At 41.2% G+C, this 19,000-nt stretch overlaps 1 protein-coding gene across 7 annotated transcripts in view; it reads right to left on the bottom strand.

Annotated features, from left to right (window-relative positions):
- Positions 1–19,000, bottom strand: part of DOCK4 (dedicator of cytokinesis 4) — a 245,305-nt gene that overhangs the window by 83,185 nt on the left and 143,120 nt on the right. For all 7 annotated transcript variants that reach the window (XM_028746679.2, XM_028746677.2, XM_028746681.2 and 4 more), the window contains 9 exons: positions 18,661–18,786; positions 9,104–9,228; positions 8,454–8,616; positions 5,885–5,991; positions 4,360–4,516; positions 3,314–3,411; positions 3,113–3,196; positions 2,919–3,019; positions 626–707 (listed from right to left, as the gene is read on the bottom strand). In XM_028746679.2, the coding sequence (XP_028602512.2) occupies positions 626–707; positions 2,919–3,019; positions 3,113–3,196; positions 3,314–3,411; positions 4,360–4,516; positions 5,885–5,991; positions 8,454–8,616; positions 9,104–9,228; positions 18,661–18,786 (1,043 nt within the window). The remainder of the gene's footprint in view (positions 1–625; positions 708–2,918; positions 3,020–3,112; positions 3,197–3,313; positions 3,412–4,359; positions 4,517–5,884; positions 5,992–8,453; positions 8,617–9,103; positions 9,229–18,660; positions 18,787–19,000) is intronic.

Raw genomic sequence — 19,000 nt, 5'->3', positions numbered from 1 at the left:
TGTTGCGTTGCAAATGAGCTCAGGCAAAGGGTTGGGCTTATCAACTCCACTTGCCTGCCAACTCTGCCTGTACAGTCAAGAGGAGGAATTCTGCCAGGTTTCATTTCCATTTTGTAGAATCTCAGTTTAGCATTATGCACAAACCAGGAATCTTGGTTTACATCAAACAATACTTAGTTGTGAAACAAAACAACTTCAAACCATGGGTTATGAGGCTAGCTTGTTTAACTAACTATGGTTAGTTATTAAGGACTGTACACAGAGTCCTCACCCATGGTTTAGTACTATGTGCACACCAGCTGTTTGACTTCAAACCACCACCACCCAACCAAGGCACAAAGCATTTCCATGCACACACTCGCAGCAGGATGGGTCCCATTATCCTTCTGCCAGCTGCATCCTTCTCCTAAAAGTTAGTCCAGAGGGAATCTGATGCTTCAAAGACAAATTTGGAGGATGTATGGAGCCTACCGCTAAAAGGAAAAGTGGAAAAGTGCCCTTGCACCAGCAGACACAACCTTATACTATCTTAGTTCCAACTCTCAGTAACTTCAGCTGGCATAAATTCATGTTGATATAGAGAGATACAAGCAAGATTACACATTCCCCTGACAAACTGTGTTACCTTTAATACTTCTTGGTTGTGTGCTTGCCTTTCCACTTCTGTTATCCGATCAACATGCCACTTCAACACCTTTATGAGGTCTCTAGAGTATAACACAAAATTTATTTCCAGGCTGAAGTGTGAAAGACTTAAATAACACACTGGATTACACGATGTCTAAATCAGATCAAAATAATGTAAGTAATTTATAGTGCAGTCCTAGCGGTATCTACTCTAAACTAAAATTCATTCAATACAGTGGTGCCATGTCCCAGGTAAATGAAGATTAGGTGGCAAGCTTAGCTTGGAATCTCAAAGTAATGCCACAAAAGAGCAAATACAAAAGAAGATCCCATTATATTTTTGGATACTTAGGGGGGGAAATTATGATTTTGTTGTTTACAGTTTCATTTCACAGGAGTGTTTTGAGAGTTTCCCAAACTTGGGTCTCCAGTTGTTTTTGGACTACCGTTCCCATCATCCCCAACCACTGGTCCTGCTAGCTAGGGACCCAAGTTTCGGAAATCTTGCTTTAGACGCAGGACTCTAGGTCAATGAAAGAGAATACATATTGCATGCAGAATGTCCCAGATTCTATTCCTGGCATCTCCTGATATGGCTGGGAAAGACTCCTGGCTGAAATCCTGAAGACCTCCTGCAGTCAGCAAAGGCAAGATTGATCTAAGTGTAGACAACACCAAACCAGATGAGCCAACGATCTGGCTCACTACAAGATAGCTTCTTAGGTCCCTGTGGTCAATGCGCTTGGCTAGCTATGAAAATTTGCAAGCATCCCTAGCAAGGGAAATTTAACAAACAAAATACTGGCAACTATCCAGAAAGCCTATGGTTAAATTTACACTCTGTGTCAAAAAGCGCGTCCTTAGATATAAATATATCTTCCTTGGGAGCCAATTTTGATCAAGGGCTGTAAAGTTTAATGCATTTCTCCTTTTACATGAAACTCCAATCTAAGCTTCATGTCCACAGTGTGTATGTTAAGTGGTAAATTTACGTGTAGCCCCAAGGCAACAGAGAAGCAGGATGTATCTGTCTAATGTAGATATGTATCTCCCGCCCAGAACAATAGGAAGGCATTCCTTCAACTATCTCCTTTGATCTGCTAATTGTTTCTTTTTGAAATAGCCTTGATCTGGTTATGTGCTCCAGAAACCAAGAGGGGCACAGCTTTAGGACTGCCCCAAAAGGCATTTACAAATACCACTGTCTAGCCATGGGAAATCCTCCCATTGGGGCCGCCTAACTTGAGACCAGAAATGTATCTGCCACCTAGAAACTGACTGGACAAATTCTGCTCCGCTCACAACCTCTCTTCCTGTAACCCGGGAAGAGAATGAGCCATGTATCTTTGCACTTCCTCCTTGTCTTTTCCCCTCTTGTCCTTGAGCACCCAACTTCACTGAAGATGCCCAGGGTTTGTTGAGCCAGTTTTACCACCACAACATCCAAACCAGGAAACTGGTTTTAAAACGCACCACAAATCAGAATCTACTCCTGGTTGTTTTACAATTACGTTTTACAGTTAAATATTTCCTCTTACGTTTTACAATTAAGTACCATATTTTTTTGCTCTATAAGACTCACTTTTTCCCTCCTAAAAAGTAAGGGGAAATGTGTGTGCGTCTTATGGAGCGAATGCAGGCTGCGCAGCTATCCCAGAAGCCAGAACAGCAAGAGGGATTGCTGCTTTCACTGCACTGCGATCCCTCTTGCTCTTCTGGCTTCTGAGATTCAGAGTATTTGTTTTGTTTTGTTTTCCTCCTCCAAAAACTAGGTGCGTCTTGTGGTCTGGTGCGTCTTATAGAGCGAAAAATATGGTCCATAAGACGCATACACATTTCCCCTTACTTTTTAGGAGGGAAAAAGTGAGTCTTATAGAGCAAAAAAATACGGTATTTATAGGTGTTAGGACACGGTTAGGGTTTGTTTTAAGGGTCACATATGCATTACACAGCATTATGGCAAAAGGTAGAAAACCATTTAATGGCAATGGAAATAGTAGAACTGAACTGATTTTAAGCTGATAGTCTCTCTCAATCAATTTATCAGCTCATTGGACTTTTATTTTGATCTACTGCCCTTTTATTTAGATCAGTTAATTTAATCTACCTTCAGTCAATTAGATGACCAGTCATTGAACAAGGTGCAACCATTTAGTTGTGCTACTGTTACACATACTGCCTGCCCTTCACCAGCAGGTCCCATGGCAGCTTACAACAATTAAAAATTGTAAATTGTAAACTGATAAAACAGATCACAATCACAGAAGTGGGGTGGGTGTATATACCTTTACCTGTATGCAAGCGCTCCTGCAAAGTGGCTTTCAATGTAGGTGTCCATAACTGGCTTAAAATGGTGAAACTTGCTGTCCTGCAGCAAATTAATTATGTGAACCTAAGAATAACAACAGTGGTGTTTATTAGTGCTTTTGGAAGTCAACTTCCAAAATTAAAATAAGACTGTAGGGAATAATTAAGTATACCTTACCAAACAATCAAATACTTGGGAGCCATACTTTTGAGAATTTTCATCTAAAATTCCAAATAAAGTGTCCAGTGTATCTTGGAGAAACTTGATGAAAGAGAAATTTAAGAAATACATATTTAATAAATGTTCTTTATTATATAACCTGTTGGGGAAATTACATTTCTCTACGAATGCAAAATAAACAGTGAAAAGAGTCTTTACCTTTACTATTTCTGACCCATCAATTTCTTTCAATTTTGAGAGGCAGCCGGCAATTTTTTCTGGGTGGGCTCGCCACTTAAGAAGGTCAAGCATGTCTCCTACAAAGCAAAGACACAGACCAACAGAGACGGTGTATAGCTAGAGATGCAACAAATGTGTGATTTATCTACATGATGCGGGAGTAGGGGAGAGAAAGGGCAACAGACACAACCCAGCAAAAGTTAGCCGTGTCAAAGTGTCATTGATGTCAACAGCACTTATCAGCAGCTAAATCCCACTGAACCTAATGAAACATACTTATGAATAGATCACACATATACATGACCACACTGGCAAACTTTTGTCTTTTTTAAAAAATTCCACGTACAGTACGTCTGCAACTTATGTGGAGGTTACGTTCGGGTAATCATGCTAATAGCCAAAATTGCATATACGCATAACACAAAAGCGACTGTGATTGCTGAAATCTTTTTCCTAGATGACCAGTTATTGATTTATTATTTTTATTTGCCAAGCATGTAAAGATTAACGCACACAAGTTAAATGTATGTAAACTGTGGGCTTACTGTATTTCAGTAGATCTGTTGGTGTGCTATGCTTAATGCATAGACAAGATTACTAGCCCTAACAGATAGCCACACCAAAGTCGTGACTGTATCCTGATCCCTACTAGGATGTTTACCTATCCCTAAAACAAGCTGTTAATGATATTAATTAATGTTAATTATAAGAACACTGCTTTTAAAAAGCAAGAGAACAATTAATAGGCAAATCTAACAGTTCTTTTTGATTCCAGGTGTGCTGGGTTGTTTGTTTTTTAAATGTAGTTCACTACATTCAACCTATGTCAGCTTTTGCTTTGCTCTAAATAGTCCCACAAATTCCTTTATTAGTGTGTTGATAAAACCAATGGTTTATTCAACATCATTTGTGTCTATCTTGCAAAGATTAAAACAACATGTTAGAAGCATACCCCGATTTCAAGAACCTCACCTGTTACATTAACTGGCTGATACACTGTTTTAATAACCAACATGTTACTTTACCGTTCTGTGTAAGCTTAGTTGAACACAGGAAAGATGTTATCCAGAATGATTCCTTAGTGGTTTTTACTGCTTGGTGGTTATTTGAAAGGAGATGCCCCTTTGAAAAGGGGAATTTGAGGTAGCGACTAGAATCCTGAAGGCTTACGTTTTCTTCACACTGGGGGAATAATTAAGTTAAGTTTGCATTTCAACTTGCTATATAAAAATGAGATAAAAATGTAGCACAAAGCTGTCACGTAGAACTGTTTTTCTTTGGAGAATGGCATAATGTGCTAATTACCTCTCCCCAATGGGTTTCCTTCATGATCTGTTCTTAACCCTCTAGTACTGTATATTCTCTCTATACACTGTCCCAAGGTGACTTCATTACATCCCATGTCTTTCAATACCACAAACTTTCAGTACCCAGTTCTGCTATCTCTCTCTTCATCCCAGGCCCACAACTCTAAAGTGCCCCTCTGATATTTCTACTCAAATGCTTTGTTGTTGACTCAGGATGAATAAACTGAAGACATAGGACACCTTTCTTCTCACTTCACCCTCTGCTTATTGACTCTGATTATCTGCTAACATCACCATCCAGCCAATTAACAGGCACATAGCTATGGCTTTTCTTTGAGTCTTCTCTCCTTTGTCTCCCATATTCAGTCCAGTTACAGGTCCTTCCTGTCTGCCCCCTGTAGTCCACACCTTGGTAAGCTTTCATCTTGATTACTGCTATCTTCTCTCTGGCCTTACATTATCTCATATTGGGGCTCGGACACACTTTCGCTTGCCCCATGCCTAGAAAGCATGGGTCTGAGTGGTTTTCTACTTGAGCCACACTTTCTAGGCATGGGTCTGAGTGGTTCCCCCCTTGCCGCGATCCTTTCCCGTGGGAAAACCCGCTCTTTAGCTCTAAATTGGAATAAACCCAATTGCTGTTTTCTCCGATTGAGCGTTAAAGAGTGGTTTTCCCAGAGGGAAAACAGCTGGACAAGAGGGTGTCCTCAGCTCTACCCCATATCAACTGCCCAAATCATACAACTTTCATCGCTCTGACCAACTGAGAAAAACACACACACCGTTGCTAAGCACAAGCGGTGTTATCAGGGAGAAGATACACAGACAACTTTTTCGTGCATGCAAATTTTCGTGCACAGAAATTTCAATGTGGATAAAGTGTTGTGTGTGTGTGTGTGTGTGTGTGTGTGTGTGTGTGAGAGAGAGAGAGAGAGAGAGAGAGAAACTTTCTAGATAATAATGGGAATTTGGCCATCCTAGATGCAACAGGTTAGCAAAACAGGAGCAGTATCCAATAAGGAAATTTCACAGTATGAGGTACTGCATTGAAATGCATAACAAGATTTAAAGAGCCAATAACATAAGCTTGAAAGGATAAAATGAGAGGGTATTTTGCACAATGACAAGCCTAGCATTCTTTTGGCAGCTGATTCAATCTGCCTAAATCTAAGGGCAGCCCTAGGCATTTGGAGTATTTCTCTTGAATAAATCACATTTCTCTCTGCTTTCCAGTGGAAATTACCTTGTGCACAATGAGCTCGTGAGTGCCATCTGGCAGTGTTCTTCCATTTTCCTGCATCAGAGGGACGAAAGAAAAACCAAACAACTTCTTCTCCCCCTTTTCTTTTGCTGAAACACATATATAAATTAAAAATCCACCATATTCCAGGCTCGAAATAAGAATGCATAGATTCAGCGAAAGCAGAGTTGCATATATAACTTGGCACTCATCCACAACCAAAAGTCAGAAATGAAAATAATAATAATAATAATAATAATAATAATAATAATAATAATAATAATAATTTGTACCCCGCTCATCTGACTGGGTTTCCCCAGCCACTCTGGGTGGCTTCCAACATATATAAAAACATAATAAAACATTAAACATTAAAAAGCTTCCCTATACAGGGAAGACACCTTCAGGTGTCTTCTAAGGGTCATCTCCTTGACTTCTGATGGGAGGGCGTTCCACAGGGTGGGTGCCACTACAGAGAAGGCCCTCTGCCACAGTGAGAAATCCATAACCTACAAAACTACTTATAGGACACAATCCAGCAAACAGCCACAACTCATACAGAAAGCAATGCGATAGGACACTTTTGGACATGCTTCAATTAAAACTGCCAGGAGCATGGGAGTGTGAAGGAGGAAACTTACAATGGCCTCATCTCCATGTTGTGATAAGCCAGTTTACATGTGCCTTGCCCCTGCTGCCTAGCTCCCCCAGGCGGCTTTTCTCCCAGCATGCATGGCGCCTGGGCAGCTCAAACAATCCACTATACAGCTTGCCATGTTGTCCACACCGAAACTATGCGAGTGTTAAGTCAGAAATAAACCAAGAACTTGATTTTTAGTGCTCATGGTTAGTTTGTTTAAAACAAACCGTGGTCCAGGTTTGGACAATGTGATATCATACAGTGGCTTGTTTGAGTTGTACAGGCACAGGGTGTGGGGGTGTAAGCTGGAGAGGGACCCATGCAGCAGGGGGAGGTACATTCACAATTAAGCCATGGCTGAAGACAAACTATAGCTTTTCATGATGTGTGAACTAGGCCAACATGATGGCACAAATCTATGCAGGAAATAGTTCATGGCCAGGATAGGAATCATTCCCAAAAACAGTGTAGGCAGCTACTTCCTTATGCCAGCATCGGGTCTAAAGTAATTAATAACATGTCATTCAAATTCATCTTTCTTTACTGAGCACAATCCCTGACTCATCCAAATTACAGAATTATGCCAACTATTTTGAAAATACTTACCCTGATTCTGGATATATTTAAAATGCAAGAAAATTCAAATTCAAAATAACTTACTTTCAAGTAAGCGTGCTTAAAAGCGCCAGCTTGCTAGGAACATAAGAGCAATACTCTGTACTTACATCACTATTTGTGATGTTTTTTAAAGAAAAGTTGATGAAAGACATCTATATCCTAGCCAAACTAGAAACTAATCTAAAGTCAGATCCTGAGGTCACTAAAAGAGTTGAATAATCCTAGCTAGCTAATACCTGCAGAGATCTTTAAACAATCCCTTTCCACAACAGTCAAGTATGCAAGAGATAAGGAGATGCAAGCTGTATTCTCAGACCATTTTGTTCACCACATACCAATGTAAGAGATCTGAAGAAGAGAAGGCAAAGACTTCTAAAACTGTAAACTGTAGCTCTCCTTCAATATCACCTTACATTGCTTTGAAGAAAAGAAAAAGGTAAAATGTTCTAGGAAAAAAATCACCTACTTGCTCCTATTTCTGTGCTCTTGTTTTACCTCATGGAATAAACATGTCGCTTCCCTAATAATTCTATTACTTGAGCCCACAACCCTTGCAACTCTCTAGAACAGTGGTTCCCAAACTTTTCCCCACACAGACCACTTGGAAATTGCCAGAGGTCATGGTGGACCACGTAATGATATTTCTGCTTGTAATGTGCTGTGCTAGGTGCTGTATGATTTTTAATTGTATTTTTACAGACATGCCATGGAGCACCTGAATAAAGCTTGCGGACCAATAGTGGTCTGCAGACCACAGCTGGGGAACCCCTGCTCTAGAACAAAGCTGGGGGAGCCTGTGGAGAATATGGGAATTGGGAGTCGAACAACATCTGGAGGAACACACCCCTGCTCTAGAACCTTCCAATTATTTCCCCTAGCAGTCTGTGCAGGCAGAAAGCTTTTAGCTTGTAGCATTTCAGATATTTTTTCTCAACTGTGTTTGATAGAATTGTCATTTGCATCCAACCCTCATAGGGGTGAAAAGTATTTAGGTAAAACAAATACTATCAGAAAGGTAAGTAATAATGGCACAGATACTGATGAAAACCTTTACAGCTACATATACCTGCAGCCTGGTAAAGAGTTTCATACACTCTATAGTTATGGAAGAAAACCCATCCCTTTCTGCAGGATAGTGCTAAGGCAAAGCTGTTAATGCCAGTGGATAGCTGGTTTTCAAATGTGATTCCCTCTCCCAGTAAGCTGCAAAGAGTAGAAAATCTGTCTTAAGTCAGTGTGCATGAAAAGCATTTGAAAAGCTCCAAGACTGCCTAGTGCAACTCCAAAGCGCTACAACTTATGAATAGGTCTTACTGGAACAGTGCCGGAATTCAAAGCGAAGATGAGCTCCCCTGAATTTATCCACAGGGATAGGAAGTTTCAGCAGCTCAGCCCACCGGGGACTGTTGTTGTGGTAAAGCACAAAGGAGTGAAATTCAGTGGCTGGTGGCTCTCCAGAGCCAAAAGAGATAAAATCCTGACGAAGAGAGAAAGAAAGCAGGTTAAAGGCATTACTTCAGAGCCAAAATGAACATGGACTCTGGGGAAAAGACGTCAAAAGCATCTACGGAACATTGCCAACCCTTCATTGACCTTCTCAAGCTAAGTTGACCTTCTGAAGCAAAGGCTCAATAAGGTTCCCTCATTTATTTATTTTTGGGCCTGCCTGGGACTGCAAAAGAAGCAAGGTTATGAAGGTCCAGCAGGCCATGGTATAATTCATGGGCTGCATTTAGCTTGGTCACACAAGCTGTGTAGGCCTAACTAGAAGTTGCAATTTGTGTGCTTGATTGCTGTGATTATGACCCCATGAATACCTAGTGCACATATTTCTCTCTATTGGATAGCTGGACTGTGTACATTCTTATAAAATCTATGGGTTGTCACTGATTGCAGAAGGTTACCATTTAGAATAAAATACACAATAGGAAAGGTTAAGGAGAAAGCTTGAAGAAGAAAAATACCTTTAAGATTTGACCACCACAGTCCACAATGTACATTGTCACTTCTACATTCCTAGCCACACTTTTTCCTCCCTTCTCAAACTCTCCTCTTTCTATTGTGATATATAAGTCATTCCTCATTTCACCTGCAGGAGAGGGGGGGAAACAGTTGAAGATTAACCCAAGCAGAAACAACACAACCTTGATCTTCGCTTTAAATAGCAAAATAAAATAATAAAAAATTGGGTAATAAGCCCAGGAGGAAGGAGTGCTAGATAAAATTTACTCTGTAATCACACCGTGTGTGTGTGTGTGTGTGTGTGTGTGTGTGTGTGAGAGAGAGAGAGAGAGAGAGAGAGAGAATAGTAATGATGAGATGGATCCGTTCTGCAAGAATTGTATAATCAGAGCATGACCCCCTCTCAGGCACATGCCCACCAGACAGGGTAAGGCTCATCCTAAACCTCTTGTACATTAAGCTGGCAAAACCATGCTGGTGTAACAACACTCTTGCAGCAATAGGACTCCATTGGTGCAAGGTAGAAAACTACGAATACCAATGTATGTGAGGGAGGCCTTTGGCTCAGTCAGGGTCCCTCTGCACTAGACACACCCGTCTGTATGCACACAGAGCTCTTTTTCACATCAGCTGAACATACAGATGGCATCTCTCCTGGAAATGGGGTGGGTGGGAGGTGCACTCCCAATTGTTCCTTGCCAAGAGGGATTTGCTGATGGTGTCCATCAGTGAGTCCTGGGAAGCTGTCCATTTGCAGATGTGCTTTGAAATCAAACCATGTCTGCAAAGCAATATCGTTCCTTTGCAGGGAGCTTTGCTGGTCCACAAAGGTGAAACATTCGTTTGCAAATGCACTTTGCAAATGGACAACTTCAAAGGTTCCCACTGCCAATACCTATCAGCTGATAGCACTACCCATCTGCCCTAAATGGCCTGTGGATAGTGAGCCACTTCTTGATCTGGTCCTTGGGCTGAAAAAAGCACACACACCCATCATAAAAAAAAGAAAAGGAGGAAAGATGGGTGAGGGGAGCCGAAGGTATTAGTTAAGCCAACTATTTCTGCATGCAGCAGTTTGTATGGTGGAGTGAGGAAGGAGCGAGCAGGCAATCAGCTGAGGTGCTTTCAAGTAACTTTTCTTTGACCAGGTTACAATCCTATTTAATACATAAAAATATATTACGACAGGCACTATGAACAAAATAAATTCTACTATGCAGTGAACTGTGTTTCAATAATTGCTCTATAACAGAACAAAGGACAAGAGCAGTATGTGTCTTAGAAGCTGGTTGCTAATTTTGTATGTATTATTTTAAGGGGGAGAATCATCATTCCACAGCCGGAAGCTTTTTAATTAATGCTGCAGATAATATTAAAGTGACTGGGAATACTATGCTTAAAGACACAAAACAATCAAGACTCATTCAAGCTGGAAATAACTTCATAATCCATTCCTCGCGTAAATCTGTTATAGTCATACTAGATCTTAAACAATGCATGCATGCATTTGCCCAGAGATGCATATACCAATACAAAGTCCAAATCTCAATTCAAGAAAAGCCATTTGGCAATTAGCGAGTGTAGATATATAAAGGAGGAGTTCCCAATAGAATACCTAATAAGAGCAGACACAGAATATTTGAAAAAGGCTTGGAAAAGCTGAAAGAGAGAGGTCAATACATAGGACTCCAAACAGCTGGAGAGAAGGATGTAACATAGCTACTGCCTGCCTGTGTGGAGAAGCTTGGTAAGAAGACTTTGTATGTGCTCACATAGCAACAACAACAACAACAACAACAACAATAATAATAATAAATTTTTATTTATATCCCGCTCTCCCCAGCCGAAGCCAGGCTCAGGGCGGGTAACAGCAATAAAATAATACAGCATTCTAAAATCATTTAATTATAAAATTAATTCAAATCAAATTGATGGCAACCATTGGGCTAGAGTTCTGTGAAGATTGCCAAAGGAGGGAGTCAGGCTGTGCCCTGGCCAAAGGCTTGGTGGAACAGCTCTGTCTTGCAGGCCCTGCGGAAAGATGTCAAGTCCCGCAGGGCCCTAGTCTCTTGTGGCAGAGCGTTCCACCAGATCGGAGTCACAGCCGAGAAAGAATGGTGGCACCTCTCTCTTGTCTGCAGCAGTTAGGAACAGCCACGTTCATATCCCAAAATATAGGCGCAAACGGTAGGCAAACAAACATCCCCAATTTGTTATGGTGCCCAGCCCTCCAATGTATGTTGTATGCACAAGACGTTATCATTAATACAATGAACACCCCCTTCCCATTGTACCCTATCACAAAATACTTCAATATCAAAAACTATGGGCTCCAATATTGTGCAAGTGGTGTTTCAGTCATACAATGGGGCTTCCCATCCCTCTCCTCCTGACCTGCAGTCCCCACGTACTCCCCAAATTATGCTCTAGAGGCTTACCCAACCCAGTGGGGCAAATTTTGAGGAGATGTGACAGGCTACAGGAAGGGTAGAAAGAGGAGAGGAGAGGAAGGGAAAGTCACGCTGTGAGAGCAGAACTATGTTCCACTCACACAGTGGCTGTGTTAGATTCAATCCTATATTACAAACGGAGGCCATCTTGAAATGCCTCCACCCCCAGTAAGGTGATTACTGATGATTCAATATGCTTCAGGATGTAGTTGGAAACGTGAACAATTTGTCACACAGATTGGCAGTCCATGTAGAATTGGTATTCCATGGTCCCAGAACATGTACACACCATGTACATGAATCAATGTGCATTCACATATTTCAGCTGTTCACAAACCACTTAACACCACAGTCTCTGAGCAGCACAAAAGGTAAAACAGAGATAAAACTGGTTTAAAATTAATTAGAAAGAATAATAAAGAACATTACTTAAAATGCTTGGTGATATAAAATAAGTCTTCATCAGGCACCAGAAGTTCAACTAAGCCTGCCAAAGCGATGGTGCTGACCTTCAAAGCCCTAAATAGCCTTGACCCTGCATACCTGAAGGAGTGCATACATCGTTCAGCCCAAAAAACTGAGGTGAAATTCTGAGGGCCTTCAGGCGGTTCCTTCAGTGCGAGAAGTGAAGTTATAGGGGCAGAGGGCCTTCTCAGTGGTCACTCCCACCCTGTGGAACGCTCTCCCATCAGATAAACAACAATTTGACTTTTAGAAGACATCTGAAGGCAGCCCCATTCGGAGAAGTTTTTAATGGTTGATGTTTTACTGTGTTTTAATATTTTGTTGGGAGCTGCCCAAAGTGGCTGGGGCAACGCCGTCAGATGGGTGGCATATAAATAATAAAATTATTCTTGTTATTGTTGATAATATTATTACTATTATCTCAGATAGGAGAGAGTTCCACAGAATTGGGCCCACAGTACTGAATGCACTGCTCCTGATGGATATGAGCTTTGAGTGCGAAAGAAAAAAAGAAACTTCAGTGACTGAGCAGGGATGTAAGGATTCAGGTGGTCCTTAAGATATCCTGGATCCAAGTTGTTAAGGGCCTTGTAAGTTTATAAAAAAAAAACCTTGAACCAAGCCTGGTAGCATATGGGCAGTCAGTGCAAGCTTCTTGGAGTTATGTGATGGCAGCAGCTTGTCCCCGCCGAAAGCAGTGGTCTACCTGAAGTGAGCCCCAATCCTTTTAAGAGAGTTGGGGAACTTAGATAATTGGACACTTTTTGTCAGCTACCCAATTATTTCGTTTTACTTGAATTATGTTCATGGCCACGTTTTTTTAAAAACAAAGATCATCAACAATCTCTGAAAAAATGAAGTCCTAAGATAAAATATCTAACAAGCTAAATACAGTGGTACCTTGGGTTACATACGCTTCAGGTTACAGACTCAGAAATAGTGCTTCAGGTTAAGAACTTTGCTTCAGGATGAGAACAGAAATCATTCTCCAGCGGCGCGGCAGCTGCAGGAGGCCCCATTAGCTAAAGCGGTACCACAGGTTAAGAACAGTTTCAATTTAAGAACAGACCTCCAGAAAAAATTAAGTTCTTAACCCAAGGTACCACTGTACTCCAGAAATCTTAAAGACATCTTCCCTGGACTTGGGAACAGTCTTCCAAAGTCAAGTGTTAGGGTTCTTTTGTTTTGTTTTCTAAAGAACATTCTAAACTACACATACTACTTTCTTGGCAGATTATGACTGGTTAGCAAAGTTGCTGGACTACAACTCTTATCACTCCTGACATTTAGTCATGCTGGCTGGGGCTGATGAAAGTTGGAATCCCATAAAATATTTTGAAGGGGCACAGGTCTCCCTCTCCTGTAGAGCAAAAGTGAAACAGGCATTCCTGACAGCTACCCCACATTAAATCCCCGGTGCTGGTTGTGTTCCTGCCAGAGCAGCAAAATGGAAATCAAACACAGTTGCATTATGAGCACATTGTTCTCCCTGTCACTCCGAGCTCAACCCTTTATTGACAAAATACACAGTGAATCCAATAAATCAAGGTCACGGGAGGAAAAAGAAATAAAGAGTGGAGTGGCTGCGATAAAAGTAATTGTGCATTTATTGAACTTATTGAACCGAGTGTGACCAGACACCTGTTCATTTGCTGGTTTTATTTGGGAAAACCAAAATTCATTGGCAGACATGAGGCATTGTCCCCACTTTCATTCATATAATTTTTTTTTAAACAGCATCTGAAATACAGGCTACATTCCCCACAGATCATAACAGTTTTATGGATGGTTATAGTTCAAGCCCTATTTACTTCACTGTATTGCTTTAAACTTATTTTTCAATAGCTAACACAATCAGAAAAACTTTGTGACAAAGGACTCTGGTAAACGGGGGGGGGGGGGGGTGTTCCCAATTGAATTTTATAGACTTTGCAATCAGCAAGAAGTTACTGACTGCAAGAAGGGAAGAATATTACTATTATGGGAATAATATTGGGTTGCGTCAAGCGAAGAGATGACTCTCTTGGGGCTTCCGCACAGCTTGATTGCTTGCATAATGACCTCGAAGGCTGGTGGGTACTTGTTACTGAAATTTGTGGCAAACCTGCCTGGCAGGGAAGGGGCTGAGACAGGGTTCTGCCTCTTGTATGTGTGTCGCAGAAGAGAAAATACGGCAGTTTTCAGTGTAGCCAACTAAGGAGAAAGAGAGCTGAGTTTTATTGCTGGGTAGCAGGAAGATGCAGGCGAGCTTACAACTGCCTGTTGTTACTTTTGGAAACAGATAATGCTTTATAGATTAGATCTGTGGCTGCCCCCTATGCTGAATGTTCGTATGTTTGTAATCAGACAGGTACAGTGGTACCTTGGTTGTTGAACTTATTCGGTTGAACTCCTGAAACCGTTTGAAAACCAAGGCACAGCTTCCAATTGACTGCAGGAGCTTCCTGCACTCAATCGGAAGACGCGTCGGGCATTCGGCTTCCAAAAAACGCTCACAAGCCGGAACACTCACTTCCGGGTTTGCAGCATTCGGGAGCCGATTTGTTCGGGAGCCAAGCTGTTCAACAACCAAGGTACCACTGTATTATGAAACACCACTGACTCTCCAATCCATGCAGAGTCACCAGAAAACTGACCTAGTAAAAGGCCGCCTTTAGAAGTTCCTCTTGCTTAAGGAACTGAGAACATGTGAAACATTATTCTCTTTCATGAGACTAATGATTCTGCTTTTGGGTGATTCTGGCCGTCTCTTGGTCCTTTTCAGCCTGGTTTTAGTTCTCATTTTGGGACAGAGACTGCATCCATAGCACAAGGATGCAGTCCTTTCTAGAGTTTTGCACCCTTGGAGCTTTCAGTTAGATATCGTGACTCCCTGGAAGCATGCTTGAATAAGTGGAATCCAGCAATTTGATCACATCTGTCCTGTAAACAGCTGGTTTTAACCTTTAAGGCTCTTATCCCATATAAGCCTGCCAGGTTTTTGCAGTTCTGCTCCAGGGACCCTCCCTTCTGGAGTAGCATTTCTGTGAGCTTTTCTGGCTGTGAAGCTGTGGAATGTTCTCCTCTTCCTCAAGAGGTTAATTTATGCTCCTTTTGAGACATATAAAACCTTTTGGGGAGTCAACCTGAATTGTTTTATATTTTCATTAAAAACCCAAAACCAAACAGGTTTAACTGTTTCAGAAACATTATTTTGTTCAAAAGTGGTATATAAATACTGGAATACTGTAACAACAATAAAAATTAATGTGAGACAGTACTCCCAGAACCCCATTTGTACAGGTACACTCATTAAGTCACAAGGAACAAACAGGAGACAAATGCACAGCAAATATCTGAAAGAGCAGGAAATTAAATTCTTAACACAGTTAAAAATCTAAGGCACAGCTCTTGCATTCCAAGTTTTGGCGTAATCTCATAATGGTAAGCCCTTTAAAACAAATAACTGCATTCTGGTTGTACAAATCCAACACCTTCTTTTTGTCTTCTTGATTTATAGCAGAGTCAGTGAGTACAGAGAGGACAGAAACAGATTCAAATGACACAATTCCTCAAGGAGACTTTTATCTGATGAAAATACTTCCCTGTAGATGGTGCTCACACCCAGCATCTGAGCTCTGTAGTGTTGATTAATTACAAAGGACCCTAAGCAGAAAATAATATTTACTGCTGTTGAAGGAGAAGAGGATTTTCCAGGGGCTTTCCCCCCACTATATCAATGGGGTCTAGGATGGGTCTAAAAAGAGCTGGAAATTGATTGGGAAATACTGACACCTGAAGCTTTAAGGTTTAATTGCTTGATAACTGAGACACTTTCAAGGGTCATACACAAAATCAACATAATAGAATGATTTCAACATAATATTCTCTGGGATGCTGATTATAAATGTATCTGCACTTTGAAGCCTATGGCTGAGTCTTTGACACTTCTTCCTCTTCCCAGCAAACTATATTTGCACATATATAGGAACAATAGTCCTGTTTAAGAACATAAGAGCTTTTTTGGATCAGATCAAAGTTGTATTTAGTCCAGTACTTGTTTCCCACGGTGAACAACCAAATGCTGATGGGAAGCACACAAGCAAAACATCAGTGCAACATTTGAAGATGGCTATCATATCTCCTCTCAGTCTCCTCTTTTCCAGGCTAAACACACCCAACTCCTTCAACCATTCCTCATCAGACTTGGTTTCCAGATTCTTGATCATATCGGTCAGCCTCCACTACACATTCCAGCTTCTCAATCTCCTTCTTAAATTGTGGTGCCAAGAATTGGACACAGTACTCCAGGTGTGGTCTGACCAAGACAGAATAGAGCAGTACTATGACTTCCCTTGATCAGGACACCCTGCGTTTGTTGATGCAGGCTAGAATAGGTTCAGCATTTTTTGCTGCTGCATCACACTGTACTCATATATCTTTTTCACATGTACTACCGGTAAGCCAGGTCAAGCAGCTACAAATCCACCTAACTTTGTCCAGCCCATATTTTACCAGCTTCTCTGCAAGAATATCATGGGGGACTTTGTCAAAAGCCTTACTGAAATCAAGATACATTATGTCCACAGCATTCCCCTGATCCACCAAGCTTGTAACTTTATCAAAAAAAAAAGAGAGAGAGATTTTTCTGGCATGACTTATTTTTGAGAAACTCATGATGGGTCTTAGTAATCACAACATCCTTTTCTAAGTGCTCAGAGATGGACCGTTTAATTATTTGTTCTAGGACCTTTCTTGGTATCAACATCAAGCTGACCAGTCGGTAGTTATCTGGGTCTTCCTTTCCCCTCTTCTCAAAGATTATAGACAAAGGTTCTGAGATTACATTGGTAAACTTCTTTAGTACTCTTGGGTGCAGCTCACCAGGCCCTGGGGATTTGGATTCATTTAAAGTAGCTTGTGACTCTCCTGAACACTGCTGCATGTGTCCCGTGGGTTGCCCATCCCATCTGATTAAAGCTGTGTGTTACTCATGGAACAAAGTCTATCCTACACTGTAGGAGATACAGACAAAAAGGATAACCTTCTGCTTTTCATTTTTTCCATATTGTCTGGCTGCAATTAGCAAAACAAACATTCATTCTTATTAAGATACAATGATCACTATTCAAATAAAAAAATATCCTTTACAGCATGTGCCGTATCCTCACAAAAGTGGTTCAGTAGGCTCACAAAAGAATAGAGCCAATTACCAAGCTGATGTCAAAAACTATATTTTTAAGCAAAGTCCATCACAGCTACAGTAGCGCAGCTTATACATAGCTGCTGAAGTCTACCAGCGGCTGGCCACACACTGCTCCGCTGTAATGTGCATTTTCATAGTGGCACAGAACATCACTGTGTCTCACAATGGGAAGTCAAAAGAAGAAAAATTATTTATAGCAGCCAGAGGAAAATGTGACAACGCACAGCAGAGAGCCGCTATATCATGCACCGCTAGCAAAGAATGGAATAGAGCTAATAGGGATGCCTAGTGCTCGGTAAAAGCTGTTACTCATTAGCATCAGTTACACCAGCTTCCAGGGTGCTTGATGACATTTTCTCAAATTACCAAACTACAACAACACAAAAAAAGGTAAGGAAAGCTGGAGTGCTAGTAGAAACCACTGAATTTCAAGCAGTTATTTATGATGGATTTTGGGGAGAAGATTCTTTGAATCATCTGCATGGTATTCTGGATAGAATCAGGACGTGGCAGAAGATTAACCTTTCACCCCTGCAATCAACATAAAGCTGAACAGGAAATAAAAGGGAGGAAGGACCTACGTAGTATCCAAAATGGGTTCTTCCTGGCTTCTGTACACCATGCAAAAATGCAGACCAAGCAAAAATGAGAATTATCTGTTTAAAAGGTCTGAGATTAGCTTTCAACAATTAAGTGTGCAATAGTCCCAAACATCTCACAACAGGAACTCGTGGTTCTCTGCCAATACTTGCTGTGTCTGGGACTGGATGATTTACAGCTACACTCCATTTGATTCTCAGAGCTAAAGCTCCCAGAAATTCTTGCTACACACTCCTGTCTACGCAAGCCAGCTGCTGCCTAAGCACCTAAATCAAACTGCTTTGATGCCCTAACCTCTCCACTTCCTATCATCCTAACTTTACTCCTGCACACACAGAGACACACAAACCTTTTTGCCATGGTATAATTTACCAGTCATTCAGAAATTCCATTGCAGAGACAGCTAATCGGGTCTTTGATCACAACACTTTTGCAAAGGCTTGGACCAGAAGTACAAATACTTACTTGGAATTAGATCCTGCTGTTTTCAGCGCGATTTATTTCCCTGTGAGCATGCTTAATCATGGAAGATGCAAAATCTAAGCATTACAAAAATCATCAAGGAAAAATAAGCAACTTTCCATTATCATCCTTTGTAACCTCATGGAGTAGCTGCTGTAATGCTCTTCAGCTATAGCTGCCCTTAGAGGTAATTCAGAAGAACCAGCTGGTATAAAATCCTATGGCCCACCTCTTTGCAGAAGTAGGGTTGATAGGAACAGATATAGCCTGCTGTACAATTTGCTGCACTAGCTATCTATCTGCTTCCTGATCCAGCTGACAAGTGTCTTTTCAACCACCTCAGACCTTAATTCCCATTTTAGGATAGGATTTTTCTTATCTTGATTCTTTAACCCACCTGGCATGATAATATTGGAAAAGCCCAGCTTTCTTGTTATCGATACTCCATGGGTAAACATGGATGTGTAGTCCCTCCTGATTTGTTCAATGTCTCCGTGTAGCAGCTGCAGAGACACAGCTAGACCTATAAAAGGAAAAGGAAACAGTCAAGAATCAGTCATTACTCACTTTTCCAGAGAAGCACCAGGGGCCACCTGTCAAAAGAATCTAGACAAGCAGCACATAAATCCACAGGGCCAATAACAGGTACTGTATAGACCACCAATTCTTGGGGACTAGAGATTGGAAATCCATTTCCCCATGCAAACTGACTTCAGAGATCACCAGGTTCCATAATA

Source organism: Podarcis muralis, chromosome 10 (genome assembly GCF_964188315.1).
Source record: "Podarcis muralis chromosome 10, rPodMur119.hap1.1, whole genome shotgun sequence".
Classification (NCBI taxonomy): Eukaryota; Metazoa; Chordata; class Lepidosauria; order Squamata; family Lacertidae; genus Podarcis; species Podarcis muralis.
This window is presented reverse-complemented; position numbering and strand designations above follow the sequence as displayed.